This window comes from Abramis brama (genome assembly GCF_963993115.1).
Source record: "Abramis brama genome assembly, chromosome: 10".
NCBI lineage: Eukaryota > Metazoa > Chordata > Actinopteri > Cypriniformes > Leuciscidae > Abramis > Abramis brama.
The window spans coordinates 25356203-25374837 of NC_139972.1; the positions used below are offsets into that span (position 1 = coordinate 25356203).

The 18635-nt window shown below is 39.2% G+C and overlaps 1 protein-coding gene across 2 annotated transcripts in view; it reads right to left on the reverse strand.

Moving 5' to 3' along the window:
* nbeab (neurobeachin b) overlaps positions 1-18635 on the reverse strand; it is a 286723-nt gene that overhangs the window by 189286 nt on the left and 78802 nt on the right. For both annotated transcript variants that reach the window (XM_084126150.1, XM_084126151.1), the window contains exons 9-11: positions 3370-3567; positions 3010-3143; positions 1725-1833 (exon numbers count right to left, since the gene is read on the reverse strand). In XM_084126150.1, the coding sequence (XP_083982276.1) occupies positions 1725-1833; positions 3010-3143; positions 3370-3567 (441 nt within the window). The remainder of the gene's footprint in view (positions 1-1724; positions 1834-3009; positions 3144-3369; positions 3568-18635) is intronic.

The following is an 18635-nucleotide window of genomic DNA, read 5'->3' on the forward strand; positions in this document are numbered from 1 at the left end:
CTTTGTAGAGATTTTCTGTGTTATTAGTCTCAGCTGGCACCTGAGGTCCAGACAGGTGCGTGGTGTGAGACAGGAGTGAGTATAAATGAGACACAAACAGATGGCCGGCTACATGTGAACGGGACGGCAGACAGTGGGATCATTCAGGTGCCGTCCAGCTCAGATTTACAGCTGCTGCTGTTAAATGACAAAGTGAGGCTTTTACTCAAGTGCCAACTTTAGATGGAGCCAATGGTACATTGAGACTATGAAATAAGGACAGCTATGAATGAGTAAAGATAGCAAGAGGAAAAAATAATAATGACACTGGGATCATTTGTATGTCATCGCAATAAACGCATGGACAAGGAAGAATATAATAGCGCCGTTGAACCGGCATTCGGCAAATGCTGAAGTGTGCATTTGTCATTCATCAACCATAATGCGCCTTTCTCCTCTGTCCTAGCAAGTGAATTGTGTGCGTGTTTTTTTTTTTATTATTATTCAGCTCAAGCTTACAAAAGCTTGAGTCAATCAAGGTCATGACAACTCCTTCTGAAAGAGAAAATCTTATAACCATTTAAAGGTGATCTAAGTAACTTTTTTACCTTAACTGAACAGCTTCGGAGTCATTGGAATGGTTATATTACTTATTTCGGGTTGAATGGTGGTCGTTTCGCACCCCCCTGGTGCCCGTGAGCGGAAAATCCGCACTTGCAACTTTGAGCCGGCGAGCCGCCGGCCGCCGCATCAGGAAGTCTCGCGTGATATCAGGTCTCGTGATGTAAACAATTGCTTTACGGCCAAAAGAAATCTGCTAAAATGCTGTCATTATTGCGCTCCCTCACGCTGTTCGAACCCGAATGAAGAAGACGTTTTAAAGAATGTCCCATCTGCTTTGATGTTGTTGATCTACTAGCCTCTGGTGTCTGAGAATCGCCAACGAGTTTTTACAACAGTGTTGTCAAATATCTATTCCGAAGCTGTGGGGGGAGCTCTAGAGAGAAACATGCGAGGAAAAAGCGAGAATACAGCAAAGAAATCCCGAAACTACTGAGCCCTGCTTTAAAGAAAAGAGCAATTCATTGTTAGCTTCATGCATTTAGTTTTTTTTTAAAGGTGCAGTTTGTAATATTGACAGCTAGTGGGTGAAATGGGTACTGCAATTCAAAATATTGGAGAGAGTTGTTTCCCCCACCCTCTACTCCACAGACTCGACGCTCGTGTGGGTTGCCAGATTGGGGACACGCAACAGGAAAAAGCACAATTGACAATGGAAAGTTGATCAGCTAATGTATTTTTATTGTTTGCATATTAAAAATCTGCGATCTCTGACCTAGTTTGTTTGTTGGCTTCCATGGCTGCAATACGCCAACTGACAACCTGGATTGTCTTTTTGTTTTTCAGAGGAACAAGTATTTGGATTTAGGATGTTTACTAAATCTCTGCAAACATATTATGGTATTTTTATGCTTTAGTATATTGCATACAGCACATTTAGAATAGTATTTTAACCAGTGTTAAAATATCTTCTCTTATCCAGATTAATGTGCTCAAGATATATAAGATATTTGCAGGCTGATTTCTCCAAAGAGTGTAAACAATGTGCAATGGCCTAACCAACGCTCTGAGCCGTGGAACAACCGTTTTGTCTGAACAATGGTTTGGGAAAATCTGCTTGGAAACCATTATTTTTGCAATTCCGTTTGGTGTTGCTAACAGCACAAAAATGTCAGACTCATCACCTTTTCCAGGAGGTATCCAATCACCAGGAAACCCTTCCCACCAAGCATCTGCTCTTGCATTGCCACTGAGCTCTTGAGAAGCTCCATCAGGAAGGCCAGGAGAGTTGAACTGCACCAAAACATCTCATTACACAACTTTATTGGGTAACCGCTGCTTAAAGGTATAGTGGAGGATTTTAGATAAGACCCGCCCTCTCCACTTTTTGAATAAGTTTGATTGATTCACCAGAATGATTGACAATTAGGAGGACCAATAGTATAGGTGATCCACCCGGAAGTAAAAAATCCTCCGCTATACCTTTAAGATTCAAGATTAAAGACTTGTCGACCAAATATTAATGGAAAGAATAGCAAGAACATTCTGCACTTGATGCAATTGGTTGATTGTTAAGATTTTTGTATCAGCCAATATTGGATATTTAATTGTGCGTCATCTAAAGCTCACTTAACGTTAATCTTGTAACCATATATACAGTATATATATATATATATATATATATATATATATATATATATATTATATTTTTTAATAACACCTTCAAATGTAATCTTTAACAAATTTCTAAATTAATTTTTAATTTTCATATTGAACATTATAATGTTGTGATGCCCAAATTCACTTGTGGCATTTACAATTACTGTTTTTTCATTGTTTAGTGTTTTATTTTGACCAAATAGAATTTGAATATCTGCCATTTGCTGTTTTTTGGCCTTAACATGAAAATAATAATTAATATTATTCATTATAAAGTTCAAAAGTTTGGGGTCAGTAAGATTTTCAATGTTTTTGACAGAAGTTTCTTGGGAGGACTTGGGAGGATGAGCAGCCTGCTCATCAAGGCTGCATTTATTTGATCAAATACACAATAAAAACAGCAATATTGTGAAATTTTTTCTAAAAATTGTATTTTAATATATTTTAAAATGTATTGTATTCCTGTGATAGCAAAACTGAATTTTCAGTATTCATTACTTCAGTTTTCAGTGTCACATGATCCTTCAAAAATCATTCTAATATCCTGATTTTGTGCTCAAGAAACATTTCTTATTGCATGTTTTATCAAAATTGAAAACAGTTGTGCTTTTCAATATATTTTGTGGAGATTATACATTTTCTTCAGGATTCTTTGATGAATAGAACAGCATTTATTTGAACAATAATTATTTTGTAACATTATAGATGTATTTACTGTAACTTTTTATCCATCTAAGGCATCCTTGCTGAATAAAAGTATTAATTTTGTCTTACTGACCCCAAACTTTTGGTGGACATAATATAACTTACCACACTGTGGTTTCCACCTGGCTTTCATTGTGCTGATGGAAATCCAGCTGTGCAAAGAGAGGAAACAACACCTGGATACCGCCAATGGAGTGAATGGCACTATGAATGGAGTGTGTAACGATGGCCTTAACATCCTTATAGAAACAGAAGGAAAAAATCACATGGATTAAAAAGTAGTGATCGATGCATTCAGTAATGAACTTTTTTGCAATTGTTGAAAGTACCGACTCACATTAACCACTGACTAATCTCTACAAACAATTACCATTGAATGGCAAACACTGACATTATCCCATGGTGTTAGCTAAACAACGCAGAATCTTATTCTTAACCTAAATGTAAAGCAGACATTTACCGTACCTGTAGCATTAGAGCGTGAGGCGAATGCACGAAAATGGACGGGTTTTCTCTGGGCGAGGACTCCAGGCAGAGCTGAGCGTCTGTGGCTTTGGCGTTGTAAGTGAAGGAGACGCTGTTTGCTAACTTTCCATCGTACAACACTTGTTTATGGTGGTCAGCCAGATGGATATCGCTTTCCGATTTAAATTTAAAGGTGCTCTAGGGAGGTAAAAAAACAAGATAAAGAGACAAATTAAGAGAAGTCTAGACCAACACAGAAAATCTCAGATGAAAATCTGATCTAAACGCAATATTCACCTCTAAAAGGTGCCTAACAGAGTGAGACATGTTGGTGAAGGTAAGATAATTAACTAATGATTGTATTATCACAAAAAGCATGAAAATATCACAATGTATATTTAACAGTACATCTATGTAAATCGTATTATTCCATGCACTTATTAAAGGATTTACTATTCCTAGAATGAAAATGAGAAGAATCTTTTTATGTAGTGATTAAATCTTATCCAAAGTCGTGGGAGCGGGATGAATAATAAATGAGCTCGGTGACATGAAATAATCATGAAGATGAAGTAGGGGCGATATGGGAATTCCCCAGCTGATTTATCATTCATGAGGTTGTTTCGTGTGCTGTCAAATCAAAGGCCTGCAGCCCAACACCTGCAGCACATCCCAGGTGATGATGTCATCCAGATGTGACCTGCTCCAGACGTGTGCTAACTGTATTAACTTGCAGTGAGCAGACAGTGATAAGGCATTTTTAGAAAACCAACTAACTTTCTATCAGAAGACATGTACTTGACAACACTTGCATGAATAAAAGCAATGTTTATAGTTTGTCATGTGACCAGATAACAGATATACATATCCGCTTATGTTGATATCAATCTATGCACACTCAAGGGCAGCAAACTTTCTTTTCCCCACAGATACAGGCTACATAAAAACATGGGCTATGTTCAAAATCGAATACTAGTGCATTACATACTGCATACGGTGGAGTATATAGTATTTATTGCTATATAAATACTATTGCTATAGTTCAAATAGTTGTAGTGCACTACATTTTGTTACATGATATCTTTGCAATCAATTAATTAATTATTTCAAAAAAATATCATCTAGTTTACTTAGCATTTTTTTAACAAATCTAAAGTAAAACTGTCCTTCAGCTAACTCAATGAGTAATAAAGGAGATGTTAACAACTGCATTCAGAAACAAACTACCTGGCCCTTTGTATTCATATTTCATTATTCATGTACTAACTGTTCAGTGTCTATTTAAAGATGAAGGAGGGTGTAACCTGTTGTCATTAAATAGATTATTACCTTGCGGATACGGTTTCTGAGGCAATAAACCTGATATAATAAAATATTTTTCCTTTCACAATCTTACGAAAAATGTTCGTAATTTTAACGGTAAAAAAACTGTAAAAAAAAGCTTAACAGTATGTACCCTTACTATATACAATGAAAAATGGTAATAGCTCTCACAGGACATTTCATGTAATTTTACAGTAAAATACTGTTGCATTTACCGTACCTTATCGTAAAAAATATACGGTAGCAATTTTTATATTTTACATCATTGAACTCAAATTTACGGTAAAAAACTGGCAGCTGTGGTTGCCAGTACTTTACCGTAAAAAAAAAAAAAAAACGGTAGAAATATTTATGTTTTACGGCATTGAACTAAAATTTACGGTAAAAAACTGGCAGCTGGTTGCAAGCGATTTACCGTAAAAATATGAATATAAAAAAAAACCATGCCAGCTGTGGTTGCCTGTAATTTAAAAATATTGTATTACAAACCAATTTGTCATAAAAGTTGTTATTGAGAATTACCATAGGTTCAGACGTTGATGTTTTATTGAAAATAATAAAGTTTAAAGTCACGTTTAATACTAATATATTTCATGTTTTTGAGTGTAATGTGACCCTACCGCATGCGAGTCAGCAGTGACAGATAATCTGAAGAACTTTAAAAACATATGGTGTACAAAAAAGGTTTTGAACTACTGTACGATTTAGACCAACACAGACATCAAGAATCAGCGTATGAATCTCAACAACGGTGACAATCAACAAAATAATCAGATAAAACTCTGAACATCACAAAACAAGCTACTAAAAAGTTGCAACAAAAACAACAGTGAAAATAAAAGCAGATAATAATAATTAAAAGAAAATACTAAGGCAATTCAGCATAATTTATTCATCCTGCAATGCATGTTGGGAGATACTGATGAGTTTTGAATGATGGCTCCCATCATGCACTGCACTTTTATCATCACCGTTGTTGAGATTCATATGCTGATTCTTGATGTCTGTGTGTGTCTGAAAGATACAGTAGTTCAAACCTTTATTGTGCACAATATATATTTTTTTAATTATTCAGATTATCACAACACTGATGGATCACATGCTGTAGAATCATAGGGCTACTACAATCAATTATGTAAAATTAATGAATAATATAATCAAAGGTAAGAAGAAATGAGCTCAGTGAATCAGACCTCTACATGATAATTATGTCATCATCAGATAGCCAATATCACCTGACTCATTAACTCTCTGATTTTCTTGCCATAACCAACATGTCTTATAAACACAGAGTTACAGCAGCCAGAGATAAACTAATCTTAGAAAGTCAAGGGTCAAGAGCCCAAATATAGCAAACAAATGAATTGTTTCAAATGAAACAATAAATCATCAACATCTAAACCTCTGTTAATTCTCAAACAGAACTGTAGATGTATGAAAGAAATAAAGACAATCTGGTTAATAAGTGAAGCTGATAATGCTGTTTGTGGAGTTGTTTAATCCTCCTCTGCTGAGATCTTGAGAGATTTAATGTCTTCTTTTATCTTCAGTTGATTTCATATAAGGCTGTGATTGAAGTCAGTTGCAGTTATTTTGTTTCTGCTCGTCGCTTCTCTTTTTTCTGTTCTTGTTGTTTCTCTAAACTGACATTGCCAGAATTCTCTTCACATTTGATGTTATTTCATTTAAATAATTGTTTCTTCTTAGTTTTTGTTATCAGTTATGTACATTTGTGGTTTATATTAGATCATATATTGTTTAATGAATGTTTATGGCATTATTTGGAGTCATGTGTGTGTCATCATGATGGTGTTTTGTATTTGTGTGTATGACACTGTGCACCTTCTTTATATTAACATTTGCCTCAGCTTGTGGAAAACTAATGGTGGTGAACTTTGAATCATCATGTGGTTTTCTTTTTTACCGCCTGTATAATTATGGTGGTTATCAGTATATTCAGGGTTCATACACCTTTTCCAAGGTCAAATTCAAGCACTTTTCAAGCACTTTCAAGGTCCATTTTTAAAGCTTTTTCCAGCACCTTACACCACCGTAAATTACATAGCAATACATAGTCAAAATTATTATTTAGTATTTTTATCACATTAAAAGAGATAATGCTATAAACGTAATAGCAGAAGGATCAGATATTTAAGCAAATCACAAGTTTTATTTTTCCCAAATGTATCACTGTCTAAGTTGCCTAGGTTTATACTCGCCGCGTCCGCACGAGCGCGAAGGTGCGCACGGAAAAAAATGACGTCATTGCGGTGTGGGCGGTCGTGCGCATTGGGTGCGCATTGGGTGCGCAAGACCCCATTTCGCTTGGAGGTGTGCACAGCGTTTTTTGTAACAGCGCGTGTGGCTCCGCATCCGAAGATGAACTTTGACCCGAATCTGGCCGAGCACGAACTTCTCATCACACCGGCACCCAGTTTGCACCTCTAAATTAGTTGCTTAGGCTACATTTAAAAAAATGAGCATACAATAGCATAAAAAAGAAGGTCCATGTTTAATAAAAATGTTCATGAAAATGAAATGTTTAGTGAAATTAGAAAATAGAGAGATTGTTAATTTAGTTATATTGTATACACGTTCTCATATCCATATATTTTGTTTTAATGTCATGAGTAATAATCTCAGGGTTTACTGGGTTTTACACAATGTAGTAAATGTTTGCATCTCTGATGATGTTAGTCATCTAACACGGTTCACCAAAAAGAACACAAAAATGCATCTACAGTAATGACAGGTGCAAAATGCAAACAAATTTACAAAAGTAAAGAAGACATTTTCAGGGAAAAGTGTTTGTTTTCAACAACAAAAAAGATATCAGGGAAACCTTAGTCATTTTTAGTCACTTAAAACTATATCAAAATGTATTTAAAATAGTAATGCATTTAAGACTTGCTGATAAATATTATAATTAAACTTTATTTGGAGTACTTCTTTATTACACAATGCACATTTCTTAATATTAAGCCTAAAATGTGTTTTAATATCACTATTAGTGGATAGTATGTAATCTCTGTATAATATCAGTCTTTAAATGCTGAAGAAATGCTGAAATTTAAGATATTTAAAGCGTACCTAAGTATACTTGCAATATTTCCACTTCAGCACAATCAAATATACTTAAGTATACCTTTAGTTGAACTTCAGCACTATTTCTGGATAACTAAAGTGCATTAAGTACAAAATTAGTTGTTCCAATTTAGCAGACTTTTAGTATACCAAATTAGTATACTAAAGGTACAATTGCAGGGTATGTATACTAAGTACATAAATATGTAGGCTAAATGTATTTGTAGTATAATGTATTTCAAATACATTTTAGTAGGCCTATATTTATTTTTCACTAGGGTCCCATCATGTGCAAACATATATCAGCAGTCTCTTAAAATGTCTGATTTAGAGTTTTACGATCCTTTAATTTATAGACATATTAGTTTGTATACTGGTTCAAAAGCAGATCAGACTGGCAACAAGAGAGGGCAGTTTATAAAGGAGATCAGAGTGATTATTAGAGAAATGCAGGCCTAGGTGAGATAGTGACATCACAGCTAAGAAAAATTAGAATGTTGACAATCGCTATAGCGAACACTCAGTCTGTTTGACTATCTGCTTTACTCTACTGCTTTACTACAATAGTTTGTTTGCTTTATTGCAAGATTTGTTCTGCTTGAAAATAATATTTATTCTGCAACTTTCATTCTGCTCGGTTGCATACAATTCAGTCGATATATTCAATCTGCAAGACCAAGTTTGAACTGTTGTCTGGAGGATTGAGCTGGCTCTCAAAAAACATCAAGCCATGCTGATCACTGCGAGTCTGGTGCTGGTGCGTTACTTCTTCACCAAGGTGAACAAACATGCATCTAATACAATGCAGTCAGAACGAACCACACAAGAAAAACTGATCCCAAAGACAATGAAGGGACAACTAGAATGGCATTTCACAAAATATCAACGTAAGCTCATTGTCATTGTACCATCTCCATCTGAGCATATATTCAAGTAAATCAAGTAAATTATCATTTATGCAGTAAATTATCTCCATCAACTGTGTTTTGATGAGTGCACAATTGAAATGTTTTGTTTTGTTTTATTTGCTGCTCTAGGGCTAGGCCTTAAAGCCATTCTTGATAAGGAGGAATATGCTTTGTTCAGGGCGAGCCCAGCATTAAAAGGTGATACACTTCATCAAAATCCTTTAACTTCTGGTTTATGTTGTATAATTATAAAAGGGTGATCTTGACATTTCAAGATAGCTGAATTATTTTTTGAATTAACAGTGCAATCAAACAAATATGAGGGTCATTGTTTTTAAAAAAATCTTTTCAAAACTGATATAATGCATATTTTTGAGACATTAACGATGTGTTTTTAAAAACAAGTTTATGTTGTTAAATAACATTTCAATGTAATTTTTTGACATTTTTTATGTCAGACAGTACAAGTTAGTTGTAGCCTATGTATAGCTTTAGGAGCGGCAGAAACAACGGTTTCCACGGTAACGCGCAGGTGTGGCCCAAGCGGCAACCTCCCTGTCTCTCTCTTGAAACCAACACAGAAGTGAATTCAACGGCAATTCATCGACTGGCCGCTTGAGGCTGGGTGCAGAAGTGAGTCAAATCTGTATCTCCCCCATGTTAAAATAACCAACTTTACAGCAGAAAAAAAACACGTTTACAGCCTGGTGCAAAAAGTGGCTTTGGTCTATATAGCTTATTTTTCCCTTCATGACAACTGTGAGGGGGGTGAATTTTTTTATAACTCATCCGTTTACATTATATTAAGCCTTAAAGTTCTGCATAATTAAGGGTGTCCACTTTTGAGTGACAGGTGGATTCCCGCTGCAGTGGTCATTAGTCATCATTAGCCGTTTGTCTGCTGTTTACTAGTCGTCACGTTACCTCAGCTAATTGTCTGACTGTAAAAATAAATAAATTCGGGAGTGACGCGCTACCAAGATGGCGACGGTCGGCCTATTGCATCTCTTCTGCTTTTACAGTTTCTCGTGCCATGTTTTAAAATGCCGTGTCCAGTTAAAAGTTCAACTTTTGTAAACACGTCTCGACACCCGCGATTTTTTCCATTTTGTTTGCGTTTTAAAAGCATAAGCGCGTTCCTTACTTTAGCTTACTGCAGTTTTAAAGCCCTCACTATCTGTTATATGGACATAATACGTTGCTACTAGGGGTGTGACGAGATCTCGTGTTACGAGATTTCTCGTCGAGGTGAAACTTTGTCTCGTGAGTTGTTGTGATGTCAGTGTGATGGAAATGAAATTAGTATTGAAGATGCCCCTGCCACTTTTAAATCATTTGTGTGCCGGGCCAATCACACACACACTCCGCGCACACACACACACTCACTGTCCCTCGCTCACTCACTCACTCGCGCGCGAACACACACACACACGCTCACTGGCGCGCGCACACACGCACACTCACTGTTGCTCGCCTCGCACTCTCACTCACTCTCGCTCACACTCAACCCGTCGTGGAGGACCGTTAAAATTAAACATGCTATTCTTTCTGTCATGATGTCCTGAAGCAACGCAGACGCGTAGGTTGTCGCCCACTATGACACACTATTCGAAATGAAACGATCGAATCTTGCGTCCCGACGCCCGTTGTCCTTTACGAATCTCCACGAAACGGATCGTGCCAAAATCGCGCTAAAATTGTGTAATCTGAACCAGGCAGGTAATAAACATTTGACCCATCGCGCAAAGAACCTATTAAAGCACTAAGACATGGGAACAGTATAGCTAACATTCACATATCACAAGTCATATCGACATCGCAATATTAAACAATGTTATTGCACATCGCAGCTTTTCCTCATATCGTGCAGCCCTAGTTACTGCCCAAAGGTCTCAACTGCTGCCAGAAATCGTCGACATGCTTATATTCTTGAAAAAGAACATGACCATAATCTTAGTCTGTTCTGTGTAGTTAATTTATCTCTTTTTCATGCTTGAAGAAAAAAATTGTTTCTGTTTGAACTTGTAGTTTTGAGAGAGCAGTACTTTGATTATGGATACACACTTACTGTTTGCATTTAAAGTGTTATTTCAGTTATTTATATTTATTTTATTTATACTGTTTTATTTTTCTTTATGTTCGATTTGTGGAAAGGAGTTAGATTTCTCATGTGAAATCGTACAGGGGAGAAGCCAGACAGTAGAGTTTATAGCAAAACATTTTGCAGTGTTTGCATGTCCTTTACTGCATAGAATTCATTAAAATAGAAGTAAAATAACATTCATTACAAGTTGATTTCAAAATGAACCTAAATTGTTTTGCATTTTGTGATTTTCAGTTGAATAAAAGACTATTTTCCATTCATATATTTCATCATTGAGGATTTCTTAAAAATTGTGTAAAAATCTCGTCTTGTCTCGTTCTCGTGAACCCAATCTCGTGTCTCGTCTCGTCTCGTGGAGTAAGCGTCTCGTCACACCCCTACTTGCTACGCCTATAGGCTATGCCTATGGGACTGCAAGTCGACAAGTTATATGCTGAGTCCCAATTCGCCTACTTATACTACGACCTAAAAGTATGTACTTTTTTTGTGAGGAAAAAGTACATACTTTTGAGTGTGTAGCAAAAGAGTATGCACGTTCTGGGACATACTTCGATGACGTCATGCAACGTGAACTTGAACGTGGTTGCCTAGTTACGCACACCTCGACTGTTAACAAAACATTTTACATTTCATTCATTCTTATATGTCCAATATCATTTTATTTACTATTCCCATCTTTTTTTCCACAATACATTTACAATGTGTTTTACCAAACTGAGGAGTGAAGCAGGGCGTCGTCGTCGTAGATCAACCAGACGCAGGTCGTTTGTGAGGCGGCTGGTTCGACGTTCATGTGCAAATGTGTGTAACGAAAGCTACTTATTTTCTGAGTTAAAATATTTAAAGTTTAAAGTGTAACTATTGTTTAACGTATTTTATACTTAATCTTATACTTATGTATAATACTTAAAAATACCCCGATGAAAATGAACCATGCTTTTACTATAGTAAAAGTGTAGTAACCATGTTTCTTTGGTTGGACTGATAAAGTTAACATTTGTACAGCCACAGTATTACTACAAATAAGTCAGACAGAAACATCAAAATAAATACATAAAAAAGACACTATGACACTGTACTAGAGCCTTTTTATTTATTGTTTTGTAGCCTGCAATGAGGCGCTCAGTATCTTCATCGGACCCTACAAGATAAACACGGTACTTTTTTGGCACAACATAAACCCATTAATATTACGAGACAATAAAATATAACTTTTATTAGGGTTAAACATTTGAATTCTTACACTTAAAAACTGAGGGCGCATCTCCGCTGCTGCATCCGACTGTCAGGTTTACATCACCACCATCACCGCAAAGCTCCTCCCTCCCGCACGCAATGGGTTGTGGGCAATATTAGCCGTTAGAGTGTGCATTGATCTGCACTTCGAATTCTAACCGGAAATAGTAGACCATCCGGGTATCTTTGGAATACTCATTTCAACATACTACGATTTGGGACGTACTAATTCTAGTTTCGCATACTATTTAGGACGGATAGTATGCGAATTGGGATAGTATATGCCTGTGTAGGGACTAATTACATGCTTGATTAGTGATATTTAAAGTGTACTTTATTTGTGTTACAAATACATTACAAATTCATTACGAGTGTCTTCGAAACATACAAGCCATATACCATAAGTGTATTATATTTGAGTAAAAAGTATAGGCTATGCCCAGTAATGCCTTTGGCTTAAATTCCAAATACTACAAATTGCACACTTTGTCTTCAATAACAAATGCAGGTTAATGAACAAATATTACTTAGCTATACTTTGTACAATATACTATTGTATACTATAATGTATTTTGAAAGTATACTTGAATGCATTGTTACAATGATCATTGTCATCACACAGTTAAAAATATACCTAAAATATATATTTTAAGTAAAGTGCAAATAAACAGAATTTTCACTTCAAGTATATTTTTCTAAAATATATTTTTTAGAAAATACACTAAGGTACAGTTATTTTAAAATGTGTTAAAAGCTGTATTGTGAAAATAGGTCAAAGCATGATGCTAATATACTTTTAATATATTTAAAGATAGTACCATTTTTTGTTAGTATATTTGTAATGTACTAATGAAAAAAGGAATGCATTTTAAATACAGTAAAATATACTTTTTTTCATTAGGGATTATTTATTCTTAGCACCCCTTTAAACTGTTAAGCCCCCCCTTAGCACCCCCAAGAAAAAAATCCTGGAGCCGCCACTGCTTGAAACCTACACGCAAGTTAATTAAACGTTTATAGATATAGAGACTACACTTGTTATGCGGTACCGTTGCTCTCACGGAATAGATAGATTATATATGCTTATTTAACTTTTTAGTTTTAAATAAAAAGTACCGTCAGATGAAATCCTGCAGGTGTCAGTGCTTTCTCTCCATCCATGCAATAGATGCACACCCTTGAATGAGTGCGGATTTCTAGTGCATTTGCTCAAATTTCTTAGGTAATATCTATGGTTTAACCCATTTGAGTGGACTGAATATTAATAAAGCTCTCTACGAACTTGACGTGCGATGCCGCGCTGACTGACATGTATGCGCATGAATCACTGTCACACGTAAAAGCTCAGAGCAATATTTTAAGTTACTGCATGATAATAAATTTTTAACTAGCAGAATAATAATGCATCACGATACACATAGTGCCACTTTTAGTTATGTCTTTTAACTATTATAGTATTTCGAAGGGCAAAAACATGAACTTTAACTATTGGCTTTACTCCTAAGCCTGAGATAGGGGGCATGGTTTCAGCATCCAGGCACCTCAGCTCCACCCACGCCCCGTCTCTTTGCCCATTTTCTGTTATCCGGGAGTGACGCGCTTTAGAAACCTACGGGTGACGTCACGAACACTACGTCCATATTTTTTTAGTCTATGGCTTCTCATCACATCTTCTGTCCCATCAAATGCTCTCTAGAATCTGAAGCGTCCCGCCCCCTATGCTATATACAACCGACAACTGCCTCTCAGATTTACACTGCCTCTGAGAACGACACTGCCTCTGAGAACTACACTGCCTCTCAGATTGACCCTGCCTCTGAGAAGACCCTGCCTCTGAGAACGACACTGCCTCTGAGAACGACACTGCCTCTGAGAACGACCCTGTCTCTGAGAACGACCCTGCCTCTGAGAACGACCCTGCCTCTGAGAACGACCCTGCCTCTGAGAACGACACTGCCTCTGAGAACTACACTGCCTCTCAGATTGACCCTGCCTCTGAGAAGACCCTGCCTCTGAGAACGACACTGCCTCTGAGAACTACACTGCCTCTGAGAACTACACTGCCTCTGAGAACGACACTGCCTCTCAGATTGACCCTGCCTCTGAGAATGACACTGCCTCTCAGATTGACCCTGCCTCTGAGAACTACACTGCCTCTCAGATTGACCCTGCCTCTGAGAACGACACTGCCTCTCAGATTGACCCTGCCTCTGAGAAATACACTGCCTCTCAGATTTACACTGCCTCTGAGAACTACACTGCCTCTCAGATTGACCCTGCCTCTGAGAAGACCCTGCCTCTGAGAAGACCCTGCCTCTGAGAACGACACTGCCTCTGAGAACTACACTGCCTCTCAGATTGACCCTGCCTCTGAGAAGACCCTGCCTCTGAGAAGACCCTGCCTCTGAGAACAACACTGCCTCTCAGATTGACCCTGCCTCTGAGAACGACCCTGCCTCTGAGAACGACACTGCCTCTCAGATTGACCCTGCCTCTGAGAAGACCCTGCATCTGAGAACAACACTGCCTCTCAGATTGACCCTGCCTCTGAGAACGACCCTGCCTCTGAGAACGACCCTGCCTCTGAGAACGAGACTGCCTCTGAGAACAACACTGCCTCTCAGATTGACCCTGCCTCTCAGATTGACCCTGCCTCTGAGAACGACCCTGCCTCTGAGAACGACACTGCCTCTGAGAACAACACTGCCTCTCAGATTGACCCTGCCTCTGAGAACGACCCTGCCTCTGAGAACGACACTGCCTCTCAGATTGACCCTGCCTCTGAGAAGACCCTGCCTCTGAGAACGACACTGCCTCTGAGAACGACACTGCCTCTGAGAACGACACTGCCTCTGAGAACGACACTGCCTCTGAGAACGACACTGCCTCTGAGAACGACACTGCCTCTCAGATTGACCCTGCCTCTGAGAACGACACTGCCTCTCAGATTTACACTGCCTCTGAGAACGACACTGCCTCTCAGATTGACCCTGCCTCTGAGAACGACACTGCCTCTCAGATTGACCCTGCCTCTGAGAAATACACTGCCTCTCAGATTTACACTGCCTCTGAGAACTACACTGCCTCTCAGATTGACCCTGCCTCTGAGAAGACCCTGCCTCTGAGAACGACACTGCCTCTCAGATTGACCCTGCCTCTGAGAAGACCCTGCCTCTGAGAACAACACTGCCTCTCAGATTGACCCTGCCTCTGAGAACGACACTGCCTCTCAGATTGACCCTGCCTCTGAGAAGACCCTGCCTCTGAGAAGACCCTGCCTCTGAGAACGACACTGCCTCTGAGAACAACACTGCCTCTGAGAACGACCCTGCCTCTGAGAACGAGAACAACCCTGCCTCTGAGAACGACCTTGCCTCTCACATTGACCCTGCCTCTGAGAAGACCCTGCCTCTGAGAACGACACTGCCTCTGAGAACGACACTGCCTCTCAGATTGACCCTGCCTCTGAGAACGACACTGCCTCTCACATTGACCCTGCCTCTGAGAAGACCCTGCCTCTGAGAACGACACTGCCTCTGAGAACGACACTGCCTCTGAGAACGACACTGCCTCTGAGAACGACACTGCCTCTCAGAACGACCCTGCCTCTGAGAACGAGAACAACCCTGCCTCTGAGAACGACCCTGCCTCTCACATTGACCCTGCCTCTGAGAACGACACTGCCTCTGAGAACGACACTGCCTCTGAGAACGACACTGCCTCTGAGAACGACACTGCCTCTGAGAACGACACTGCCTCTGAGAACGACACTGCCTCTGAGAACGACACTGCCTCTGAGAAGACCCTGCCTCTGAGAAGACCCTGCCTCTGAGAACGACACTGCCTCTGAGAACGACACTGCCTCTGAGAACGACACTGCCTCTGAGAACGACACTGCCTCTCAGATTGACCCTGTCTCTGAGAACGACCCTGCCTCTGAGAACGACACTGCCTCTGAGAACGACACTGCCTCTGAGAACGACCCTGCCTCTGAGAACGACCCTGCCTCTGAGAAGACCCTGCCTCTGAGAAGACCCTGCCTCTGAGAACGACACTGCCTCTCAGAACAACACTGCCTCTGAGAACGACCCTGCCTCTGAGAACGAGAACAACCCTGCCTCTGAGAACGACCTTGCCTCTCACATTGACCCTGCCTCTGAGAAGACCCTGCCTCTGAGAACGACACTGCCTCTGAGAACGACACTGCCTCTCAGATTGACCCTGCCTCTGAGAACGACACTGCCTCTCACATTGACCCTGCCTCTGAGAAGACCCTGCCTCTGAGAACGACACTGCCTCTGAGAACGACACTGCCTCTGAGAACGACACTGCCTCTGAGAACGACACTGCCTCTGAGAACGACACTGCCTCTGAGAACGACACTGCCTCTGAGAACGACACTGCCTCTGAGAACGACACTGCCTCTGAGAAGACCCTGCCTCTGAGAAGACCCTGCCTCTGAGAACAACACTGCCTCTGAGAACTACACTGCCTCTGAGAACGACACTGCCTCTCAGATTGACCCTGTCTCTGAGAACGACCCTGCCTCTGAGAACGACACTGCCTCTGAGAACGACACTGCCTCTGAGAACGACCCTGCCTCTGAGAACGACCCTGCCTCTCAGATTGACCCTGCCTCTGAGAACGACCCTGTCTCTGAGAACGACCCTGCCTCTCAGATTGACCCTGCCTCTGAGAATGACCCTGCCTCTGAGAACGACCCTGCCTCTCAGATTTACACTGCCTCTGAGAACGACACTGCCTCTGAGAACGACACTGCCTCTCAGATTTACACTGCCTCTGAGAACGACACTGCCTCTGAGAGCGACCCTGTCTCTGAGAACGACCCTGCCTCTCAGATTGACCCTGCCTCTGAGAACGACACTGCCTCTCAGACTGTCACTGACTCGGAGACTGTCACTGCATCTGGAGACTGTCACTGCATCTGGAGACTGTCACTGAACCGCACACTGTCACTGCATTAGAGACTTTCACTGAACTGGAGACTGTCACTGCATTGAAGACTGTCACTGCATTAATAAAAAATACATTTTTGCTGAAATCATTCCACATGAGAAACCTTATTTCACTTATTTATTAAACACTAGGGGTGTAACAATATATCGTGTCACAATAAATCGAAAAATGCAAACTACAAAAATGCAACAATATGTATTGTGGATAGTTCACCCAAAATAAATATTACTCTTTTTTCTTTTTCTTTTTTTTTAAATAATACTACAAAGGTATAAAGCAGATTTTAATACTTTAGTGAAAATAAATTATAACGTTTATTGGTTAATGAAATATAAGGGTTGTCCCGTGAAATCTAAAAGGTTACTACTGTATTTTTTAATGGTAAAGTACTGGGAACCACAGCTGATGTTTTTTTACTACACATTTAAGTCCTTCTGATGTTTTTTGGGGGTTTTTTGCCGTAAATTTAAGTCCAAAGTAAGGCTGCTACCATATTCTTTATGGTAAAATACTGGCAACCAAGCTGACGTTTTTTTTACTGTGGATATCACAGGTTTTTTTACACTGTGTTTAAAAAAAAAAAAATTAAAGGTTAAATTTAAGTCCCGTAAAACAAAAGGTTGCCACCATATTTTTTAAAGTCCGCGTGAACCGGAAGTTGCAAACGACTTTTCTCCAGTGTTGTGACGTATTTCCCAGTGAAACGGAATATTGAACAGAGGGCAGGGTTTTACTCTAGCGCTCCTCCTCTCCATCTCTGCTCATAACAGACTAACGGTTTGAGGGGAGTGGTTAAGCGTTTCCCAACCCAAGCCGTCAAACCTACATTATCAGAGAAGGAACGCCATTCCAGACCGGAAGTAACTTTTCAGACTTTGATTAAAGATTACGACGGCAAACAATTTTTTTCTGTGTATTAACTTGCACGGATTAATTTTTCACCACAAGACTAGTAATATGCGCTAACAAAGTAAATAGGGTCAATTTTGATTTCAGTTGGACTTTAAGGTAAAATACTGGCAACCACAGCTGCCGTTTTTTTTACGTAAATTTCACAGGGTTTTTTTAACAGTGTGTTATCTTTATTCTATTCAAAATAAAGAAAACGGACAGAAAAAAAGAAGATTTGATGATCTGGATGGTTATTTTGACCTAAAAAGATTCATTTTGTTTGGTTTTCTCTGCTGAACAGATAGCATAAATGTCACCTGTTGCTGGTCAGGTTTCTGCTGCAAACATATGATGTAGCGCAAAGCAAATCTCAAAATATATCAGATTGACTGGGAAAATAAATACCACAGCAGGTTAATACATGGCGACAGTGTGCAAAAAAGTTGAAAGCACTGCCTCACAAAAAAAATATTATCTGACAGGATGCTGGCGTAACGTCTAATACACTTCTGACAGAAACTGATTATGTCATGCTCACATATTCTCTCATAGTGAGACTCTGCAGTAGTAACAGAGCATATGTCTTACATGACAACAGGGAGGAAGACAAAGTCAGGGACTGTCTGACAATATATAGACATTATATATCATCATGAAAGAATAATAATCAATAACGTTAATAATAAGAAATGTTTTTTGAGCAGCAAATCAGCATATTACAATGATTTCTGAAGGATCATCGG